We start from the raw sequence: 24,690 nt of genomic DNA on the forward strand, positions 1-24,690 counted from the left end.
TAAAATATGTATGTCTGTATTTAAAATATGTTTCGCAATTACACGTGAAACACAATCGATATATAATTTATTAATAATAGTCATAGCTTTGAAACGTCTATTTTAGAGGACGAAAAAAAAAAAATTGGTAAAAAGAATGTGAAGCCTTGTTTATTAAGTTATTAACAATTTAAGTTTGCGTTAAATGAAACGACATCTTTTTTTATTTAAAATTTTCAATTGTTCATAATTCAACAAATAAGTTTCAACAGATATTTTTAAACTTTACATTTTGATTTTTAGAATTCTTCACGTCCTGTACTTCATATTGAAAAAAATAAATTGAGCAATTAACGAGACTTAAAGCAACATAATTAAAATTGCGTTAAATGATTAAAAACTTGAATGTTGAATAAAATATTCGTCCTTAAAGGAGAATGAGGAGCGAAGTCCTTTTTTCAAAAATGAAAATAACTAGTAAGAAAGATAATCAAAAGTAAGGAGGTATTGTTTTACAGTTCGACCAACATCTTTTCTTTCTTTTTTTCTTTGAAAGGATTTTTGCAAGGCGAAAGCGAGTAAAAGGTAAGTAGAAGGTAATTCTCTCGGGAACCGATAAAAGGAAGTTAGTTACGCCACGTTTCTACGATTCCATCCAATTTCTACATACGAACCGGGTATATTCTTCGTATTTCTTTACCCTCGTATCCAGGGAAAGGAAGCGTTTTCATTGAAAACCAACTTCGGATCGTGTGTCGCCTTTTTTTATTCTCCCCTCTTTTTTCCTTTCTTTTCTTTATCCGATCAAGGAACGTGCCATTACTTTTGAGGCTTGAGGATTGAAATGTTGAAATTATGACGGAAAAAAGTTTTGTTGAAAAGTTTGATATTTAAATATACTCGTTTTTCTTAAGGGTTGATTGCACTTTCGAGTTTATTAATATTGAAATATTGGGATTAAAATAGAAAATTCATTGAAATTTAGATATTTAAAGTATTTTTAAATTGTTAAATTTCAACATTTCTAATATTCGATAAATATTTAAAAGTAATAGTTTTCGTTTAATATTTAACAAGAAGCACAAATGTTTACTAATCTTTTTTTATTGTAAAAGTGTTTCGAATAATAGAAAAATTGAAAAAGAGGCATAACAAAATTAAATTATAACACACTATTGTTTGATTGAAAAAATATTCAATAAGATATATTCTTTTTTTTTAGATAATATTTACAGATATAAAGATAATAATTTATCAATTGATGAACCGATTTGAAGTTATACGTTATATAATATATGCTATAAATTTCTTTTTTTACATCAAATAAATTTTGATTTACGAAGGATACAATTTAATGAAATTTCCAATTAAATTTCATTCAAACTTTAATGTCTGCAATGTATCTCATCTTTACAATGTATCACAAAAAGATTTCACATTGTTCTAAGACAAGTAACAAGGACAACACCCGCGTGTGCAATGATCTGTTATAAGTTCAAAGCATAGTTCGAAGCATAAGAGCTTCCCAAAAAAGGAACAGCACGAAAGGTATCTGGCTGCAGAAGAATAGTAACGAACGAAATCCCAGTAACATGGTCGATCGCGATGCGAACGATGCAAGGCACGTAGAATCCTCTTCCAAATTTAGTCGTTGGTCGTCAATGTGTTCGTTTTGTTGGCCGATCGGAGTTCGAAACTTGTGCACAACGAGCAAACGGAAGCTCTTTCACATTGGTTTCCCGCTAAATAACGTTACGTTTTTCTTTCACGTTCCAAAAACCGCGGAACTCGCCTCGTTTGTCTTCGATGACACGGCCACCATACGAACGGAAACGGATGTAACGCGTGAAAACGATCAATCGACACGATTTCGTGTGAAAAATTGAAATATTAGGAACATGTTCGATAGAACAGTGTTTGTATCATGATGACTTGAAAATTTGAAAAGATAATGAAAAGATCGTGATTGCATTATTAAATGAAAATGATTGATCTCTTCAAGGAAGACGAATGAATAATTGAATGAATGATTGAATATAATTAAGATTTTAATTGCATATAATATTAATTAAATTTAAATAACGAAAATAATTTTTTAAGATAATAGATTTTCTAATGAATTTGCGTTATACATTCAATGTATAATTGATAAACAAATATATATATATATATATATACAGCACTGTTCTAATTAAAATTTATAACAAATGGATATAAATAAATGCCATTTATAAATATTTTTATAATATTCCAAACTTTATAATTTATTCGAATACTCGATTTTCTCGATTTTCTCGATTTTTCTCTGTAAACTCGTAAACATGGACCGAAAATAATTGGAAAATCTTGTTTTAAAATCACGTTAAGAATCTTAAAAGCGATCACAAACGTCAGGGGGATAACTCGATCCAAGTTAAGCGGACCAACAGGATCATTCCCTTCGACCATTTCTTGCACGGCTGCGGGCTTTATGAGTTCACTGTTCGTAATACTTTCCTCTCGAATCGCAAACAGTTCAGAACTAGTTTCACGATTTTATCTTACGTCAGAAGACGTAGGCGACTAACGTGTATTGCCATCCGTGAAAATATTTTACTTACAATTTGTCTTGAAGAATTACAATACGGAAAATATTCGACGAAAATTCTTTGACGTTTAATGTGAATTGTCGTGAATATTATTTCACGTTTCGTTTTAACAGGAAAAAAAAAACTTATCTGTTTTTAAGAAATTTTTCTCGACATCAAACAAGTAAAATCTATATTTTAAATATAATTCAATGTCAAGTCAGTCCAGAGATATCAAGATGTTGAGAACAATTATGCAATATCGTCAAAAACAATATACAATTTCTTAAAATTATAGATTACATTATAGATTAGTAAAAAAAAAAAATAATAATCGAATAAATCAACAAATCATTTAACATAATTATTAAAACACCAAGACTTTAATTATATAAATTGCTATTAAGAAACTTGTTAATATCAAAAGTATATCAAAATATTAATAACATGAATTATAAGTTATCAAATATTAAAAATATTCGCAATTTAACAAATTTTTTAAAAACATTGAAAACATTTAATCAATCGTGTCGTATTAAGATTATTAACATAAATACATAATACGAAGTCTAATCGTATAAGCAAATGCGAATCGTATTATATAAAGGAACACACGACTTTCTAAATAAATTATAGGTCAGGCATGAACCGACATTATTCGCATTTGAGGAGACGAAATGGCGCGAGACTCGTGTCTTCGATCTCCGTAATATTCAGTGTTATTCAATTAACGAGTGAAGATGGATGGACGAACACTGTCTGATCACAATGGGCATCGGTAAATTGGTATCCGCGTTATTTCTGTAATAATAAAGAGGCATCGAACCGAAGATAGATGCGCACGGACGATGCTCCTCCTCGAAAACAGAATCCAGCTTGATTCAGATCGGGGTCAAACGATCGGTCGCCATCGGACCGAACTACTTGTAAGTTATTTTCAGTCTAGACGAAACAAATCTGGACGCGATTCCTATTCATCATTGATTCGTTGGATATCGTTTTATAACGTATCCTACTAGGGATTTAAATTTTTGCAAGCAGATTTTTGAAAGGATCGAGGAATTGATTATAGAATCAATATTTAATACATACGTATGTTATTTTTACATAAATCTATATGCTCTATCATTTTTTTTCAAACGTAAATTGATTAAATTCAATTAAGTAAAATAATATTCAGTAATAGAATAATATGAAAAAAAATTAAATTTTATCTTTCCTTTTTTTTTTCATTTTCTTTAGATAGACATTATGTTATCATGAAATTTTTGAGATTTTTTTTTTTTTAATTAAAAGAAGAAAAGATATTCACCACGTGTAATTATTTTTCTTAATGATAAACGAAAATTCAAAGTTGAAAAGATTTGAAGGTAGTGATCTAGTTAATTGACCATTTCTGTTTACTGTTACAAAGGGTGTGTCTAATTGACACTTTCAAACAACGTAATCTGAAATTAGAACAATTAAATTAATTAGAGCAATATGGCTGGAAACAAGGTAATATCGGTTCACCCATGTAATAAACCTACGAAGAGATACTCAATGATCACTATTTAATCAGCACTCCATCTTGACAATCAGTCAATCTTCGTTCAATCGATCCATACCCTTCGAATTAAATCTCCTTCTCTCTTATCAATCACTGTCTACAATGTCATTCAATCACTAAACAAATTTATATAATAAATATATAGATTTATTATGAAATTCGAAATAATTCTCTAATGTTCTTCGATTTTATATTTAATATTTTCCAATCCAGGTATCCAGATAATAGCTATTAATTAATTAAAATATAAAATTTTTTACTTTTCTATTTAAAGATTTTCAAATCGAATTAAATTATCGTTATTTGTTATATTTATTATCGAATATTATATTCCAAATTTAGAACTTTATTGGAAAATTATTATTAGAAAAAATTCCCAATTTTTGACAGGGTGTTATATAAAACAACAATGAAAAAGAAAAAAAATAACTAAAAATTTATGAAATAATAACGAATAATAATATAATTAATATTATTCGTAATATAAATTGCAAATGATTAAACTAACTATTTTACGCGTGAAATCTATTTAACACGGAATTTATAGTTTTTCAATCCGCAGGTTCATAATTAATAACAATCACGCAACTTTATAATTTAATTTGAAATGCTGTACAAAGCTGTACGTTTCAATTGTCAAATAATTAAGAGAGAAATTATTGAAACTGGATTAAGGGTTCATATTATGCTTTGTTGCTTTTGCATATGCATCGGAGCATACTTGAAATGTGTTTATTAATTGTTCAAACGAATTTTCACTATGATATCGCTGAAATTAACAAGCTTTATAAATATTATTTTTTTTTCTAATAATAATTTTTTTTTTTTTAGATAAACTTCATACCAACGAACTCTACCAAAATATTAAAATATCTGGAAACTATCTTCAATAATTATAATTTCAACATATCACGATAATCCATAAATGAAAAGGGAAAACAATCCATCAAAATCTTATTTTCTTGATCAAAAAAAACTCGATGTATTCAAGTGCTTTTGCTTGCATGTTTCAAACCATTAAATATATGTACATACGTAATTTAAAAAAAAAAAAAGGAAAAAAGAAGGAACACTAAACAAGAAAGGGGAACATAATGCTATTGAAGGAAGGAAATTTGGTAAACTTCCCCAACGTAAGGCACCGCCCTCTATGCGCGTAAAAATACATATTGTGAAGCGAATATCATTCTTTTCTTTGGAGAGCATCTTCGTGTATATATATATATACTACACACAACGTACAACAAGTACGTCCACAGGGGCAACGAAGGAAGATTACACGACTACCTTTTTCTGTAACTTCCTCCATTCTATAGGTTTCCTTCTCATCTCTTCCTCCCTCGACTTTTTCACCGGCTTCTGTCGGCATCTCGATCCACACCTCGAGAAATGGAACATTATTTTGTATAGGGCGGACCAAAATTTCGTGGATGCGACAAGATTCTACAACTCGAGATAAAACGAATATCCAGAGCAACGAAGTTTCGTTGGTGTCATCGCTTTTGTGGAAATCGAGTTTGAAATTTGTCAACTACTCTGCGTGGTACGACAGAAATCTTATGGGAAAATAGAAGGATAGAGAGGGTGAGTACTATTCATCGATGAATGATTTTTAAATGCGAGATAGACAATGGTTTTTATTTTTAAAATCGTATATTATCGATTTATTTGAAATTAAATAAGTATTTTTTTCGTGGAACTTTTTTTAATGATCAGATTTATTCTCGAATGCATAGAAACATAATTTCTTTGAAATTTTATTTAAATAGAGAAATAAGAATTTTCTAATTAAATATAGTTAAAAATATAAAATGTAACTTTTTCATTTAAAGATTTTTTTTCAACTTAATTTCACTCACATTCGATATTTTGAAATTTGATTTTCTTCTTATTATTTTAGCACATATATCCTATATAACCGGGTATCCGTGAAATTGGAATTCGCCTTCTCACCCTCTCACGTATCCTTAATTAATTTATAGAAACGTTAGCCATGCGCTTTTCGCTTCGGGATACATGATGGTTTATACATAATTTGTGCTTCTGAATCTATCTTTAGAATCGAGTGTTTATCTTGGCTTTGTTGAAAAATTAATAAGAAATATGTAAATACTTGATACGTTGGTAGATATTTGATTTATTTTAATAGAAAATAAAATGAACACGTGGATTGATAAAGTTAAATATAACAATTCGATATACTTGTGTAAGTTTGTAATAGAAGTAGAAACATGAGGAACATTTGTGAAAAGTTATTAAAAATTTTCAACGGATAATTTGTTTGAAATAAGTTAGATTTTGCAAATTTGTTGTCTTCCAAGAAAAATTGCAACTTCTAGTACATGCTTCCTACGATATAACTTCGAAGATATTAAAAATGCATGTAACTCGAAGAAAAGTTGTTTCAATACAGTTGATATTAAAAAATTAAATTGAAACTTAGATATACTACAGATATATTTAGATATTATTCCCAATTGTTAAAATATTATTTAACAATTAATTTACAAACGTAACGAAAATAAAAATAAAAAGTTTTGAATTTTTCAAAGCTTAGAAAAAGATTTGAGGAAGAGAAAATGGATTCAAGAGTATTTAATGATACAAACAATAAATGATATCTGAAGAAATGTAAAATAAATATCGATATAATAGAAGTGAACGTAAATATTGATATCAAAAATAAAATAAATTCTTAAACATCTAATAAATATATAATTACCAAAAAAACTATCTTTTAGTATTTTCGAATTTATATTTAAAAATATCACTTTAATAATGAAATATGGGGAAAATGACATGTTTACCTCTAAAAATTACTTTTTTGCAAATCTAAAATATGGGTCGAAGGCTTGCATGTAGCCCCAAGTCTTGAATCGAATTTGAAATATTGATGACAGAAGAAGTTGAGTCTTGAAAAATACGTCTCTGAACTGAAAGACATCTCAACACTTGAATTTATTCGGAATCATTCGAAGCATCGGCAATCCGAGGAATCGAGTTCCTAGTAATTTTACCTTCCACGCGGTACGATAATGAGATTCGATTTGTCGAAGAATTAAGGGAAATTAAACTGGATTGAATACGCAAAGGAATTATCACGTAACATGAAAATTAGTCAAAGATTCGAAAAATGTTGTTAATTCTTGATTATTAGCAAGGTAAGTGTTCCAATAAACGTCTATGATCTATTGTAATTTTATTTTATTCAATAGGAAATTACATACGAAATAATTTTATGATAAAATATAAATTTGTATAATAATATAGGTACAGAATATATACACAAATATCATATGTTTCCTGTATTTAAAAATGAAAATGTTATTTCATTAAATAAAATCATATATTGCACGATATTCGATTTATAACAAATATCTATCAATAAATATTTAAATATGATGGAAATGGTCGTTAAAAATTATAGAAACACATATATAGCCATTATTTTTCAAATTATGGAAATAAGGTATAGGATTTTCCTGTATATATGACAAAGAAATGGGTAACAACAATCAAATTTGCAATATTAATGATATATTTTAGGCGAATAAGGAATCAATATTATGGAAATATCAAACTGGCCACATTTTCAATCAGAAATTAGCATGTATAGCTCGAAGCATAAGAGTGTAAACGATTCGATAAACGAAAATTGCAGGATGAAGTTATCAGTGCAATTACGGTATAATAGAATAATTTAACAAACTAACGAGCGAAATTGCTATACCTAATGCATTTTTTAACGATGATTACGATACCGACAAAATTATACTTAAGTTAATGGATATAGATACGCCTACGGAATTAGCATTATACTTGCGATAGTTATATCTTGGTCATATTTAACGATCGTAATCTTTTAACTACTCTTAATGCAAACGATCTTCAGGTAAGTAACATAAATTATTCGAATTTGTAAAATAGTATAATTTGATCTGTTCAAAAAATTTCAATTTTATGTGATAGAAAAAAATTAATTATAAAATTGCTTGCATTTTGTTCTATGATAAAAATTTTGTGTCAAAATAATATTTTTTTCATTTTTATCAATCATTTTACTCAAACAGGAATATAAAAAAAAGGATCAGCTAATAATAATCATATATATGAAATGAAATAATGCTTGAAAAAATTATTGAATAATTTTTTAATAAATGATATGATTACATGAATTTAATAATATACAATTGAAACAATTTTCGAATAATTTTTAAATAAACGAAATATTAAATAATTCCATCATATGCATCAACTTAACAATATAATTTTGGATTATTATATTCAATCATATAATATATTCAAATAAAGTAAGAAAAAATTGTTTTAAAAAATATTTACAATCACGATACGATGTTATATTGAATTTTATATATTGAAATGATATCGATTTACGACGTATCATCTTGTCATACGAATTTTACGATTTAATCCGTACGAGCAATATGTATATTATCAAATTCATCCAACACGAGCAATGAGTTACGATGCAGTCGTGACTTTAGAAATTGCGCACCGATGTAATTTCCTTTCTTTTTTCTTCCGAACGAAGCAATATCTAGGGAACGTTTTCTCGTCCTGCATTTCGTTGCAAGATATTTTATTTTTTTGATTTCTTTTATTTTCCCGAGAATCAAGGTAGTAGGAAGTGTTACAGTAATTTACATGCGGTTTCGCAATTTTCTTTCTTTAATATCTTTTTTTTTTTTTTTTATCATCTATTTATTGCATTTATCGTCGAGTGATGAAAATTAAGGATTCATTTGGACGTAATGATTTTTTATTATTATTATCACTTGAATAATGAATCGTAATTGAATAATAAAATTAGAGATGAGTCTCTTAGATCTGCGAAATTCAAATCTCAATGAGACTTAGAAAATTTTAAAAATTCAAAATACTTATTTCTCTTCTCCTTTTTCTTTCTTTCTTTCTTTTAAGGATCTTAAAAATGTTAGTATTTGACATTTTTCAAACTTAGATTCATAGTAACAAATGCCAATAATAATAATCATTTTTTTATTTTACAAGAAATAAAAGTTTTTGAAAATTCGAAATTGGAGAATTCTAAGCTTTTTGAGTTGAATACGGTTCTAAGACTTCAAATACTTATTGTAATATTATTGTTATTATTATTTATCATTTTGCATGAGAAAAATTTTGCCATTATAAAATAATAGATGATAATTTTATACGATTAACAAAAAAAGATTCAATTTCATTTTTTAATAACTCTATCGTAAATGTTAAAATTTAGAAACTAATTTTTTAACAAGAAAGAGATAAAATTTCAATTTTCTCTACCACGAATATTCTATTTGTAAAAGCATCGTGAATTCAAATGCGCGACAATGAAAAGGATCGTAAACTTCGCATTAAAACGGAATACCAGAGACAATCAAGCGACACTATAGGGAAGAATCGATCTTTAATTATTAAAATCACCGCAGATAACGCTTTTCGGTAATATTGCATTCGTCGCACAGCCAGGAAATGAAACGATGACAGGCTCGTATGACCGAGATTGAGAGGTTCCATCGCGATAGATGGAATTTCTAATTCTCGTATTTAATTTCTGCGCCTGTTTAATTGATTGGTATCCTTGAAATCCGTGGAATTGCAAACGTCGACGGAACATGGGAAACGAATAAATGAGGATTAAAATATATTTCGATGCGATGAATCGTGTTTTTTTTCCTTAATTTAAAAAAAATATATAAGTTATAAATTATGTTATAAATATGTTACAGATATAATGTAACAAAGCTTGCAATTTTATTTTCTTAATTTTATTTCAATTTATTTGAGACTTTCAATGAGATTAATTATAGGAATTCCCATCAAGGAAATTTTAGAAAGGAATTTTCCTTCAAGTTGATTAATGACTTTTATTGATAATTGTTTCAAAAAATTAATTTCTATGCATGATCATTCTAATTATATAATTTTAATAATTTATTAATTTTATTCTAATTGCATTCTAATTGTGCATTCTAATTTGTGCAATCTTAAATTGCATTCAATACTAATACAAAAATTAAAGATACAATATTTTATATTTTTTACTATTTTTTGTATTACAATTAGGTATTATTTACCCAACATTTCTAATAATATATCAAAATTACTAGAAGCATGTCAAATATTTACATTTTCATTTCTACACCAGATTGAAATGTTTCTATTGGATTGTCCCTTTATTAAATACACAAATCCTTTACAGGTATAATTAAACCCATGTTACATACACAGTGCAACTCTCAAACGATTAAAGATGATTAGCATTGAAATAACATCCTCCTCATAATCGTGACTAAAACGAAACGATGTGGATACCGTGTACTAATAGCCTTAACCTCTGTATTCGAATAGTTTCATTTGACTGCATCAACTCCCTAAATTGAATGCGACGATAATGTCCGGGGTCAAGACGACTGTCCACGAATAACAGAGCAGCCTTCAATTTAATCCAGTCCACACTCGTTGCTTAGTGAATTGATCGTGTTGTCCTTGGAGCCACGAAAAATGTAAAAGTATATTCTACCATTTATATCTATATATATGTCGATTCAAAAATCTTAGGACATATCCTCTAATTTAAATAAAATTTCAATATTTTCTAGGTGGAAGAATTTTAAATATTGTTATTCATTTTTTTCTTTGCTGTTGCATAGTGCATCAAGATAAAATAATACTTATTTATTTATATCTTCTAATGGATACCTAATTTTTCCAATCTTCGAGCATGTAATACAATAAATAATAATGATCAAAAACAAGAAGCTGAAGATAAATACAAAATATCAAAGAAAAATGGGAAAATATGATACTAATTTTACTAATTCTGTGTTTATTATGTATTGGAAAATGAATGAAAAAAAAAAAAAAAAAAAAAAAAAAAAAATAGCTGAGAATATTTATCGATTTGATGAAGGAAAATTGTGTAATAAAATGCAAATATGAAATTACTTACGTATAACTTTGATTACATTATCATCCGATAAAAAATTTACGAATAAATTTAAGAATGACTTCAATAAACATAAAAACAACACAAGAATAAACTTTTCCAATTTTTGAAATTAATCTGCATCATTTAATTCTTTCTTATTTATTGTAATTTATATTGCAACAGAAGATAAAAAATCTTGAAAGATATAACTTTTCTGTGATAATTTAACAATAGATAAAAGGTTATTTTCATTATTACATATATAATCATCATCAAAAACAAAATAAGTGAAAATATATTCATGATTTTATATATTTGCTATATGGTACAATCATACTATCATCCAGGCAATCAGAATAATCGAGAGATCCATATCAAAGTCACGACGATTCTTCATGCTGACTGGACTTATTCGACGGATTTACGCGTCCACTGGGACACTTTAAGAAACAAGGGTCTACATCTCTCAAATCAGAGACGTCAATTCTCTCCTTGGAATCTTCTCATGAAAGATATAACTTGTTATACGTTTTGAATACGATATTTCTTTGCAAAGAAATAAGTTTGTTATATAAATAATTAATTATTTTGTTTTTATAGAACTCGTAAATTTTTCGAGAAAAAATTCTAATAAAATATTTATATTTTCAGGAATAATTATATCACAGATTTGTGGCTCGTGGATAAAAAATCAAGAATTTTACTTAATCACAATACTTCTGAATTGTGCGTTCCACTCGGTTTACCGGCAGTCATTCAAATTATGCCATCGACAATCTGTTCACACTTGCACCTCGGGGGTATAAAAAAGGAAGCATTGACTTTTTGCTCTAATGATGTTACAAATGAGGTAAGCACACGACACGTGGCGTGATAATCACATTATATAATTCTTAACAAACAAGTATATGAATTCTAGGTACATACATATATTCATAAACTTCCCCTTTCTTGTTTGTGCTACAGCTGCCACAAAATATTTTATCATTTGAAACAGAGTACATAAGTTGATAATTTGTAACATAAAGAAATAGAATATTTTTTAACATTTTTATTGGTTAAAAATAAGTAATGAATATTGATTTAAATTCAGCTCCATAATTTTCTTGAATAGATATTGATCGAATGACAAGAAAATAAATACGAATTTAAATTTTAATTCAAAATATTTTAAATCATGTTATTTAGTATATTTTTGAACAGGCAAAAATTAATATTAATTAAAAAAAAAATTATATTTGCCTTTAAATATAGAAAATATAATTGCTTAAGCAAATAGATCAATTTGCTAATTTTTGAAAAATTATAATTTGCACATTTGAAACGTTATCATGGTTAAAATAGAAATAAATATAATTTTGAATATTAAGCTTCAAGTGCTTGAAAAATTAAAAATTAAAAGAATTTAAAGAGAATGAAAGTTTGACAAAATTTTTAAAGAAACTTAAAAAAATATATCAAAAAATATATAAGGAATATTCATTGAATATAAAATGATGTCCAAAAATGTCCAACAATATATTGTTAAGGATTAAAAAAAATAACATTCGTAAAAATTTAAAATTCAAAATATAAAATTATTTTACATATTGCAATTATATTTAATTAAGTTAATGCCACATTTAACATTTTGCATAAAATTACATAATTTTTATTTCTTAATTTTCATCTTTTTCATCACTTTTATTTTATATTGTATATTTTAAAAATTTACAAACATAAAGAATGGAATTTCAAAATCTAGTAATGAATTTTATATTATGTATTTGAAATTTCTTGCGGTATATAAGAAAAGAGATAAGAAAAAAAAAATCTTACGCGAGAAATTTTTCCAGTGGGATCTCACCCTTAGCAGAGTCAATCTTCATAAGAGATAACATGATTACCTATGATACACACGTGGTATATTATTATAAATTTAAAAAAAAAATTGAAATGTTACATCAAATATGACGACAATATTATTAACATTAATGTATTTAATCGAGCTAATCAATATTAATAAACATAAATATTAATAAACATAACGTCATTTTAAATGTAGTGGATATATATCAAAAATAAATAAAAAGAGAACATGATGAAAAAAAAAAAGAAAAAGCATTCGTATATTAATTTTAATATCTAACAAGATATTTAATAATAGACAAAGAAGAAATCAATGTAAATATTGACTCGTATTCTTCTATTTGAACCAAACTTTCTAATGTGGCATGAATTCTCGTTATCTCGTTATCAAAATATACAAAAATTTTTTCTTCTATCGTTAACAGAAGAATCGCGTTTATATATCAAACGTGTTCTCTTCGTGTCTGAATCTCTTGGTGAAATATCGCGGTATTGAAGCAAGAGAAAGAGATAATATTGCTACGAGTTAAAATACACGACAAAGTTTACTTTTCGAAGAAAAGTTTCAATGGAACAATTTGCAGTGATTCGTTCGTGAACAAAGTGTTCGAGTGTAAGAAAGGAAACGATTCGTAAAATCTGAATAATTCGGTTAATGACGGATCCTTGAGGATAAATTAACTTGTAATGAGATGAGGAGGTGTTAATTAATACCCTTAACTCGATCTCTGAACTTTTGTACGAGCCGAGAACTTTTAATTTTTATGAGAAACGAATCTTCAACAAGGAATTATAGTATGTAAATGAAGAAATACGAATACACGATTAACGAAATAATATGATCAATTGATTGAATATCTTGTTTGTTTTTTATTGATTTTAAAAAATGTTTTATGAGATAAAGATAAATTCAGATGGATAAAAATTGCAGATAATCGTATAGAGATTATGTAAAGATTTTATTTTTTTTTAAATATAATTGCATATTTTTAATGCATTAACCGGTGCAACATAAAATTCCTTATAAAAAGATTTAATTTATTTTCAATAATAAAAATCTATTAATTGATGTACACATTGATGTACATTAATCTAGGAAAAGGAGAGTAATTTGTTATCTTTGATATAATAATTACGAAATTCAAGTTATTACTTAATACAAATATTAATTTATCTAATTGTATTTATGGAAAAAACAAAATTCATTTTTAAAATCAAATTTAAATCGTTCAAAATTTATATATCAAAAAAGATAATGTATTTGTATCATTAATTCGATTCTCTGTAACTAGTAAATACATACATTTATTTGACCCTATGTGAATCAATATGTTGCTGAACCAGCAAAAGGATTCTGCATCTGAATTTCCGTTGGAGAAATCTCTTGGAGAAAGAAATCGAAGAAAGAACAAAAGTCGTTACGGAAATCGAGAGAAACGGGCGAAACGTAGAATAAATGACAAGCAATACCCTCATCGAGTTGGCTTCTAAAATGTGCAATGATAATCGACAAATCCCTGAGAATTGTGGGAAGATTTGCAATAAAAACAAAGGAGAATTGAGAAGAAATATTGAGAAAAAGTTTAAATACGATATCGGAAATTACTGAAATTAGACTATCGTAAGATTATTGAATTTTTTTTATTTTGAAAACAACAAAAATTTGGAATGGATTTATAATGAAGTGTATTGTTTTTAGTAAAAGGTAAATCTTTTTATATTATCTTTAAAATTATTATCAAAAATGTTATATATAGAAAATTTAAATTTAATATTTGAGTAATTAAAGATTTTCAATGATTACATTTTAAAATAAAAATTGAAATGTGTCTTGATAATGATTATTTATTGTTATATAAATAGCATATTTTCAATAATAACTTTTAGTTACAAGGTAAGTTGTAATATATTTTATTTTGAGTTTAGATAAATGTTATATCATAATAAAATAAATACCAATTCTAAAATTTCTTGTTACACAAAATAGAAAATACAAATATTTTATAAAAAAAAAAAAAAAATAATCAAAAAATAAAATATTACAATAATTTACATAGATTTAATTTTCTTTTCAAACATTTTTATATAATTTTACAAATTTTTATTGCTTTTTTAAATAAATTTCATCAATATGTTTTTTTTTCAAATATCAAAGGCATGTTTTTGATTTAATAAAAAAAAAAATTCAACACAATCACGCTATATAACATAAAATTTGAAGAAATTTCTTTCTATGATCTTTAAATAAGAATCATTATCAACTAATATTCCTGATACATTTAAGATTCATGGATTTTCATAAAAGTACAAGAATGGTGCAAATCTGATGCAAATTGGCAAATTTCATAAATATGGTTGGTATAAAACGGGATAAAACGGAATATGCCTGGAAATATAAATGCACATTTATATTTTACATTCATCGCTTATTTTGCTTCTCTTATTATCATCTTGGTTATTATATTGACACAAATGCAAATAAATATGACAAGCAGAAAACTAATTTTTATAATACAAATATAAATAATTCCATTGAATGTTTACTATTGCGACATTTCGATATTTTTAGAGAGGAAAGTAAACCGATACATTTTTGACGAAATTAATACGACAAAAGAAATATCAATAGCAATTAAATTATTATATCAATAAAAAAAAATTATTACTTTTTCAAAAAACTTTATTATATTTTTCGAAATATTATAGATTCAATGAAAATAATTTCTATATAATTCTACATATTATGTATTTCCTTAATAAAATAATTGATCATTCCAAATCTATGAAAACTATCAAATGAAATTTTGCAATAGTATTAAAATTTTATCAATTAAAAATTTCCTGAATTATCAGCAATCTTGTTCTTTTTTCTTAAATTTAAATTCATCAAAAATTCTTATATTTTGATAATTTTAGTATTTTTATTAAATATATCCAACATCCAGTATATATAACAAGTTGATAACAATTAAAAGAACGTCATTTAATTTTTGCAAATGGACAAAAGAAAACATTACCCTTTCAGTCGCTGTTACAAAAAATTAAACCGAGCTTCACAATTCTGACTTTTCTTTTTTTTTTTTTTACAGAAAAATGCGACATACGTAAACGTGAATAATCTCAAGAAGTTAAGAAATGGAAAGGAGAAAAAGCACAAGGGTAACAGCATTAGAGGCACGCGTAAAGATAGGACGTGAAGCGAATGAAAATGATAAAATCACTTCGTTTTGTAATTTCGTGCGCGCTGCGATGCAAGTTCTTACGTTAAAAATATTTCCTCGTAAATTCTCGCGCGGTAATATCTAACACGCGAAGCAAATATCCTTTTCTCCCTGTTCTTTCACTCCTTTCCTTCTTTCCTTCCTTTTCCTCTTTTTTTATCTCACGTTTCCTTTCATTCTCTTTTTTTCTCTCTCTCTCTCTCTCTCTCTCTTTTTTTTAGCAAAAGAACAGTGCAGTTCATCGACGTGGTCATGCTTGTGTTACAGCTTAAGGGAGTATTGTTGCAGTGACGTCGGTGCGTGTCGTAAATAGATTTGTTTCGGACACAAAGTTCAATGTAAATGAACTCTAAGCAAATTAAGACCGCGACAAACGAGTCTTTTGAACGCTCTCAATGGGACTCGAGAAAGAATGCATTATTTCGTGATGGGGACCGGTGTTTTTGGATGAGCTTACGAGGATAACGTAATCGGTGTCGACCCGATGACATTAATTCCGAGTTTCCTTCATTACGGAACACGTTATACACGAACTTTTAACCCATTAACCCTTTAGACTCAATCTGGTTTAACTTGGTAACTCTCCCTTGGGGTCAATCAGATTAATGATCGGTTATAAAAATTCTTTTTACCTCGAAATTAATATTTGTACTCATTCTCGGATAATAATTAACAGTAATATGGTACAGATTCCAAATAGAAATTTTAATTTGATTTTCAATCAGCAAAATTTCAATAAATGATCGATAGAATGTTTCCAATTAATATTTTTATTCGGTAATTATGATTATTATATCAGTAATAATATATCAATATATATATCGTTCATTTAATTTTATTTAATCAGAAATATTAATCAGTCAATGCACAATATCGTTAAATATTATAATTTGAAAAAAGTAATGATGTTATAATTGAAAAATAAATGATAAATCTGGATAATTTTGAATTGGAATAATTTACAAAATTGATGGGAAATCAAAATTAATTATTTAATTATTAAATCTAAATTGAAAGTTAAAAGATAATTGATAAATTAGAACAATTATAATATGTAATTTAATTTAATTTAATTTAATTTAAGAAGGAACGAAATATAATCCAATTTTTATCTTTGTTCTTATTATATTTGTATGATGAAGTGCAGACACTATATAGTAGAAACATAAGGAAATAAAATCTGAATATTGCATACGTGTATGTAAACATGTATGTTGGTAATATAACAAATTGTGTACAAATTATAAGAGATTTGTAAATAAATAACAATATGAACGGATCTTAATTTTAATTGTTTGCAATTGGATGCAAAAAAATTAAAATAAAAGATACGACAAAAAATGATTTGTTTGATATTAAATATTTATTCAATTGCAAAATATTCGATATTTGAAATATTTAATATCCGATATCACAAACATATTATAGATGTTTCTAGAGAAAAAAACTTAAATTTCAAAATTAAACTTGTCAAATTATTCGCCTCGTATATTAATTATTAGCAATTTTTTTTATTTTTTTTTATTTTAGCACCTGTCAAGTGAAATAACAAAGCATTTTTCAGCCCTGATGTAAAAGTTATGACGTAAAAAACAAAGAGTCAACAAAAATAAACTTATCAAGTTTCCCTTCTGCGGTCCTCGTATGTGAAGCATTACAAACATGTACAAAGTGGCATAAAAATTGAAGGAGAGTGTATGGAATTAAAAGAAACAGCATCGTGTAACGTTTATTGAAACGCACAAAAGACATAAACTTCCTCTATCTACAGAATTGTAATCCTGCGTTTCAAGCCGCAAGAGTGTGAATACGAACAAAGGATACGAAAACAGAAACAAAAGATTGGATATGCAAATTTAAACAAATAATTACTCGTTCTTGGATAGAAACGAGGAAGAAGAAAAAAAAATAAACAACTTTCGTTCAAACTTTTCAAGATTCGTTCAATCACGCATGATAACAAATTAGTCGCGTTCATTGTCCGATTTAAATAAAGAATCGCGATAATTAATTCAAAAAGTGTGTCAGAATCCAAAAATATCGGATCCAATTCTTAAAAATATCTCATAATTCGATAATTTTATGACAGTTCCTTTAATTTTCTTATTCAAAATTCTCGGAAATCTTGAGATATAAGATACATTCGGGACACGAATCGATTATAAGCGTTTATATTAATTAAATAAGTTTGATGTTTTTTTTTTCTTCTACACATTCTTTCACACGATGAAAATGTTTTTCTTTTTTTCTTTTTTTTTTTGAAGCACGGGTATCTTGTAGACACATATTTCGCTTAATTAGAGAGAGAAAAAAAAGGAAAGAATATGGTTACGTATACGTGAGAACACACAATTTACGGGGTGGTCGAAATCATGAGACTGACGTTGCACCAGTCGCGGATCGTACCAGAAAAGAATAATTACTCGTGCGTGTTACGTGTAGTTGGCGAGCGGTAAACTTTTGATTATTTTTGCAAATGAGTCTCTACAGGAACAGAAGAATGCTCATAATAGCATGGTACACGGCAATAAAAAGAAACGAGCGGTCTCGTTGACCCACAACTGTCGTACGGGTTTATTTTATTCGCCCCGGGGAAATTCGGCGAGACATCAAACTATCGAATAATGATATCCAAGATGATCGTGACTTGTCCAATCAGAACGACGAACGAGGTAACAATCGTATCGCCAATAAAAAAAAGGGACAAGTGGATTGGAGGGAAAATTTTGGCTGGAAATAGAGGGTTAATTTCATCAGGATAAAATGATACGGAATAACTCATGGTATATAGAGATAATAATCATAAGAATCAAAGCTTATACATGAAAAAAATAAGATGAAGAGAATCAGACATAAGAAGGTATAAGAATATCACAGTCAAATTAAAAGATGGAGTTTTGAAAATTCATAGAAATTTATTAGCAAAAGTACAAACAACGATGAATCACTTTTGTAGTAAGAAATATGTATATATGTTTTCCATCGATTCCTGATTGTATATAAGTGAACGACCGAAGAAATATTAGGCAGAAATTAAATTTTTCAATTAAAATCCTCGTTTCAAAAAAGTCGAATGTGATCTCAAATTAAATCTTCTCGAATTTTAAACATTCTACGTGTTTCGCAAGTAGAATAAGCTCCTGCAGATTATGAATCCTTTGCAATAGTATTGCAATGCGGATAATACATCACTTCGAGAAAAGAGAATTAAAGCGTGCAAGTCTAATTTCCAAGATTTGAACGATTGAAAAACAATAATATTTTCAATTCTTTCCCTTATCTTCGATTTCGATTAATAATAATTTATTACACGTATATACAATCACTTGATTGTATCACAAAGACACCCGGTATAACGACGATAATACTTAGTGCATCAACGTAAGATAAGCGAATTCTCTTCCTCCCCTCTGTTCCTCTATCAATCCTTAGATCCAGCGCATGAAAACGATAGAAGTTCTCCAGTGTTATCGTGATTCAGTAGTACTCACCGATCACATAGCTGTACCCGTCCAAGGTGAGAACACACTTGCGCGTGTTGGAAGAGCTCGGAATGCCGGGCACTAGTCTCCGAGAAATTCGCTTACCAGGGCTGCAAGGAGTACCGCCGGTACTCGCAGCACCTGGGTCCGAGTGGCACTTCTGCACCGGGTCTTTGCTTTGTCTAGACATCATCGTCCTCTTCCGGGGCCACTTGTACGTCGCTTCTCCACCAGAAGCCGGAAGAAAAGAAAACCTACTTGCACACCATACCCATACTTAGCCACGCGACAATCCAGTCCCCGCTATCGCGGCCAACTTTTCATCCAGACAAGGTCCTGACAACGCGTGCTCGATACTCCTCATTGCCGTTGGAACACACACCCCTATCGTACACGCACATCCACACGCACTTGCTTCACTTCGAATCGCGGAACAGTTCACCTTGCTCGCTCGTTTCCAATCAAACTTCGATCTTCCCTCTTTTATCTTCCCCTTTGCCTCTCCGCTTCTTCTGCTTCTTTTTTTTTAACGAACCGACAACATTTGCTTCGAAAAGCTTCTCTGGATCACTTTCTGGCGATGAAACATTGTGAGATACATTTCTTTTAATTCATCTGGTTAGAACACGAATCAAATAGTAACGATGAGTACTAGACTCGTGTAATTCAAGCTTGTTTTAACGGTCATCTTTTATTTTTTCTATTATATTCGTGGTTTGGAATTCGAGAATAGAAAAAGAAAATAGGATCGATTGAATGATTTTCCGTGTAGAGAAACGGGGAAAATTCCTTTTTGCAGAGCGATTGTTTGGTAAAAGAGCTTCCCTCTCGAAACGTTTCCAGTGTACGCAAAGTAAAGTAATTTGTTTAAAGTCCCTTAAGAAAACACGTTCAGGCACGTCTGTTGCATGTTTGTCTCTATTCCAGCTTGTTGTATTATCCCGTATCACTTTCTTTGGTATCGAATGTTTTATTTTATCTTCGTTTTAATCGATCGTAAAACCACGAAAGATCGTCCCCCTTGTTTTTCGTCGGAAGATAAAACTTACAACACAACTGAGTCTCCCCAACCCAAGTGTTTTGCAAACGAAGTTTGCCCTGTTAAGCAGATATCTCAACTATTAAACTGCTACGAGGTTTGATCAACTTCAACGACAATAGATTCGCCGTTTCCCGATAAACTTGTTTATCTTCTGGAATTGTTTTCAACCGTGCTGATTTCCAGCGAAGGATTAACACCATCGTTTTCCCTCCTTCGTGGAAATTTTCTTCGACGTCTTCTCCTTGTTCCCAATTATGCGGAAATTCTTTTTACCAAATCCAAAAACGCGATAAAATTCACCACTTCCTCTTCCGTTGTTCAACAGTCACGTCGATTGTTAATTTAATTCGCTTAAGGAATGTTTCTGAATGCAAAATATCTCCACTGTTCTCGAGTCCCTTTCGTTTTATTTAAAAAATATTCAACCATTTGAATTCCTGGTTTCGTTAAATTCACGTTTCATCCCCGATCAATTTTTTCTATCGGGAACGATTCAAGTTTGAAAAAAAGTTCCAGAAGTCGTTGATCTCGAATTTATCGACCTGTGGATTCCACGACGTTTCCAAAGCGCGAACAACGTGCGCTATATTCTCGTTACGAGGGCCATCGATGTCGGCTTTCATCGCATTACCAAGCAAATCTTCCGGTTCTGCTACAAATACACCGGCTTCGTTTCGACTAGGCAAACAAACCGACTTCTCTTCTCCCTCTGTTTTTCCTTCCTTTTCACACCTTGGTGAACTTTCCAAGCCCTATATAGGCTCAATAGGGTTTCCGCGAGAGCGCAAAAATTTATGCAGCGAACACTGACCTCCCCACCGATTATTCCAGCTAACGATCCCCCACCGTGTAAACGACCTGTGTAAGAATTCTTATACCCGGCCAACTCGATCCTACAATTTCCAATCTTTCCTATCGTGCACCTTGCGAAAGTATATCATTCATCTTCGATATATCTCTCTTAGCGACGCGTGAAAAGTGATCGAACACCGAAATTGGGCAGAATTCTCGAATAGAAGTTTCGAGATACTTGATTATGATTATCTACGTTACTCGATCGTCGTCTTGTCTATTCATCCTTCTAATCATCGACATTAAGGGTCGCTCGTTAACCATAAATAGAATAGATACATTAATCTACTAATAGCTCGTTTTGATCGACGTACTCGGTTCCCCGCAGAGCAACTCTTCGGGTTGATTGATCACTTCGAAAACGAGCGACGTATTAACACGTGCTCGTCGCAAAGATTTTTCCGGATCAAAGCAAACGTGCAGTATGCCATATATATATATATATATATATATATATATTTCCCTTTCCCTTTTCGTCTTCGATCCGATGGATCCTCGTCCAGTGAATCGCGAGAAATTTGGTGGCGAAATCGAGTCCGCTCGTAAAAGATATTATCTCGGTTGAAAAGTTGACAGAGTTTCTCCAATGGCAATTTAGCTGGAAACCCCCGGTTGGAAACTCAAGGGCCGATAGTTCAATTACCTCTTCGCCTTTTTCGCGCTGGTTTCACGGTACGGCACGTTGTACGTGCATGCACGGGCACGGGAAATCGCGATGGTCGGGGGTGGAGGGTATCCCACGATCGATTCGCGTTACCATAACGTTAAATTCAGTTTGCCCGCTCGTGCACCGGCGCGCCGGCACTCTCGCGAAGCCGGCACGCGCGCGGTGCGCACGTTTTCATGTGACGATCGATCTGCACGCGTCCCCTGATCATCGGGATCGAGGTGCGCTCATCAATCGATCCCGGCTACGCTCGCACAGGTGTCATTTCACGAACCGTCCAATACGACAGTTTCATCGGTCTCCAGATCGATTGTATTTATTTATAATCTATCCAAGATTAGTTCTTCGTGCCAACTATTTCCTCTTCCTTTTAGGCCGTGTCTTTTTTTATCGATAACCGATCCAGGATTCATCCATTCCCCTATCCTTGAAAATCTAGAGGATAACTAGTGTTCAACGCTGCTTGGACTTATCATACTCCAATAATCCAACGATCGATCCTGCTTCCTTGATCTTCCGTTGTCGCGACAACGTAACTATCCACAAGACGATCGATCCCTCTATAGCAAACTCTGGGTCGTGATCGAAACGAGGAGGACCGGCGAAAGAGGCGCGCGAGTGGAAGAGCCTCGTGCTTGGTCAGACGTCACGCGGCGGTCTCGTGCACGCGAGAGGGACCGGCCGGCGAACCCGAACGAAGGGGAAGATCGCGAGCGAGGGAGAAGGAGAGAGAGAGAGAAAGAGGGAGAGAAAGCGAACTGATACACGCGCGAGCAAAGACACGCGACCACGCGAAAACGGAGACACGCGTGCGACCCGAGCCGCGGTACCGCTACAACTGAACCATTCCAAACTTCCACCTCTCGCCGAGCTCCCCCCTCCTCACGCTCACCACGTCGTTCTGAACCCTCCTGTCGACCCGCCACGTCGCCCTCTCACTACTCGCTCTTCCTCTCTCGCTCTCGCTCTCCTTCCGTCTATCGTCTATCATTCTTTCTCCCTCCCCTTCGTCGCTCCGACAATTTCCATCCTTTTCTATTTCGTTATTCCCGCTCCTCGTCGTTCTACGCCGGCTACGTAGACTCTGATCGGTTTCGTTTCTACCTTCCTTCAGTTTCACTCCATCCCCCATCCCCCCTCTCTCGAAATCGCTTTGTTTTCCCTGTCCTCGTGAGTATTATTCGCCCTCAGGTAAACATCGAGGTCTCCTCGCGAGGGAAGTACGCGTGGATATAGGATGGATAAGGGGATGTTTGGTTTGGTACGTGGTGGAGATTGTTTCGGGGACGTGGATTAAGAATAAAAGCACGGTCCGTAAGTGAATTTGCTGATTTCGATTAGACCGATTGTCGGTTTAACGAAGGAAAAAAGTTGGATGGTTGTTTTTGAAGTAGGATGATCATTTGATCATTCTTTCTATTAATAAATAAAATTGAGAAATGAGTTATATTTAGTTATTTATTGTTCAATTTTGCGTAGGATGTAATAGCGTTTGACGTATTTTTTCTTCTTTTGAAATTTTATGATCTTTGTATCGATGTTTGCAAAACGTATATATTATTATATAAATATTAAAAATAGATAGCGTTTTTTGGAATATAAAATGTTTTGATGTAATTGATTGAAGAAGTAATAAAAGAAAGCAAAAGAAAGAACAGTGAAATGTATTAAACAAAAAATATTTTAAGAAATTAATATTTATATATTTAAATATTTTTTCTGAGACTTCCTGCTGGTTAAATACGTTATTCTATTATTATTTTGAAAATGAATATTGAATTAAATATTACTTTTGTAAAAGAAAACTTCTTTTGATTTATTTAAATATTTTTGTAACGTGAAAATTTACTTTTTTTGATATTTCTTCTATTATTTAAACAATTTGGCAAAACTTTTTTATTTTTTGCTTTCTACATTCTATATGCTTCAATAATATAAAATATTTTTCTCGTGATACATTCATATTTATCTTGAATATGGGGCATAAGAGTTAAAATTATCAATACTTATTCACTGAATACTTATTCATCGCATATCGTGATATCTTCACGCATCACAAAATTTCAAAACACGTATAGAACGTTCAATATAATTTTTATTTTATTTTATTTAGTTTATTCGATCCTCTCGTCGCGTTCATCCTTCTTAGAATCATTTTCACAATTGTATTTCTCGTTTGACCCTTTCACCTTTGCTCAATCCATCCTACGCTGACAGGTATCCACCTCTATCACTGTCGCAACCTTCCTGTCGTTCGAGTACTATAAAACGCCTTTGGAAATTTTTATTAGAAATCAAGCGATGAACAAGATCGTTGAAATAAATAATTTAATCGAAGACTTGACGAGACGAGATAAAAAAAAAATGATTTCGAAAGCGAACGAATAACACGCTAACCAACGTTAAATTAATTAGAAAAGTTCATTCATTTAACTATTTTTTTTTCTTTTTTTTACTCCTTACGATTCTACTGAGAATTATTTTCTCTGTTTTATTTTTTATCTTTTTTTTCTTTCATCGTTGTATCGTCT

The 24,690-nt window shown here is 30.2% G+C and overlaps 1 protein-coding gene across 2 annotated transcripts in view; it reads right to left on the minus strand.

Annotated features, from left to right (window-relative positions):
• The window catches only part of LOC724389 (calcium/calmodulin-dependent 3',5'-cyclic nucleotide phosphodiesterase 1C), a 154,479-nt gene extending 131,464 nt beyond the window's left edge, over positions 1 to 23,015 (minus strand). The window contains exon 1 of one of the 2 annotated variants that reach the window (XM_026441421.1): positions 19,608 to 23,007. In XM_026441421.1, the coding sequence (XP_026297206.1) occupies positions 19,608 to 19,791 (184 nt within the window). In that variant the 5' untranslated portion in view covers positions 19,792 to 23,007. Of the gene's footprint in view, positions 1 to 19,607 lie in introns of both variants that reach the window. The other variant, XM_026441420.1, reaches the window with a different exon arrangement.
• Between the last annotated feature and the right edge of the window lie 1,675 nt (positions 23,016 to 24,690).

Source organism: Apis mellifera, linkage group LG6 (genome assembly GCF_003254395.2).
Source record: "Apis mellifera strain DH4 linkage group LG6, Amel_HAv3.1, whole genome shotgun sequence".
Classification (NCBI taxonomy): Eukaryota; Metazoa; Arthropoda; class Insecta; order Hymenoptera; family Apidae; genus Apis; species Apis mellifera.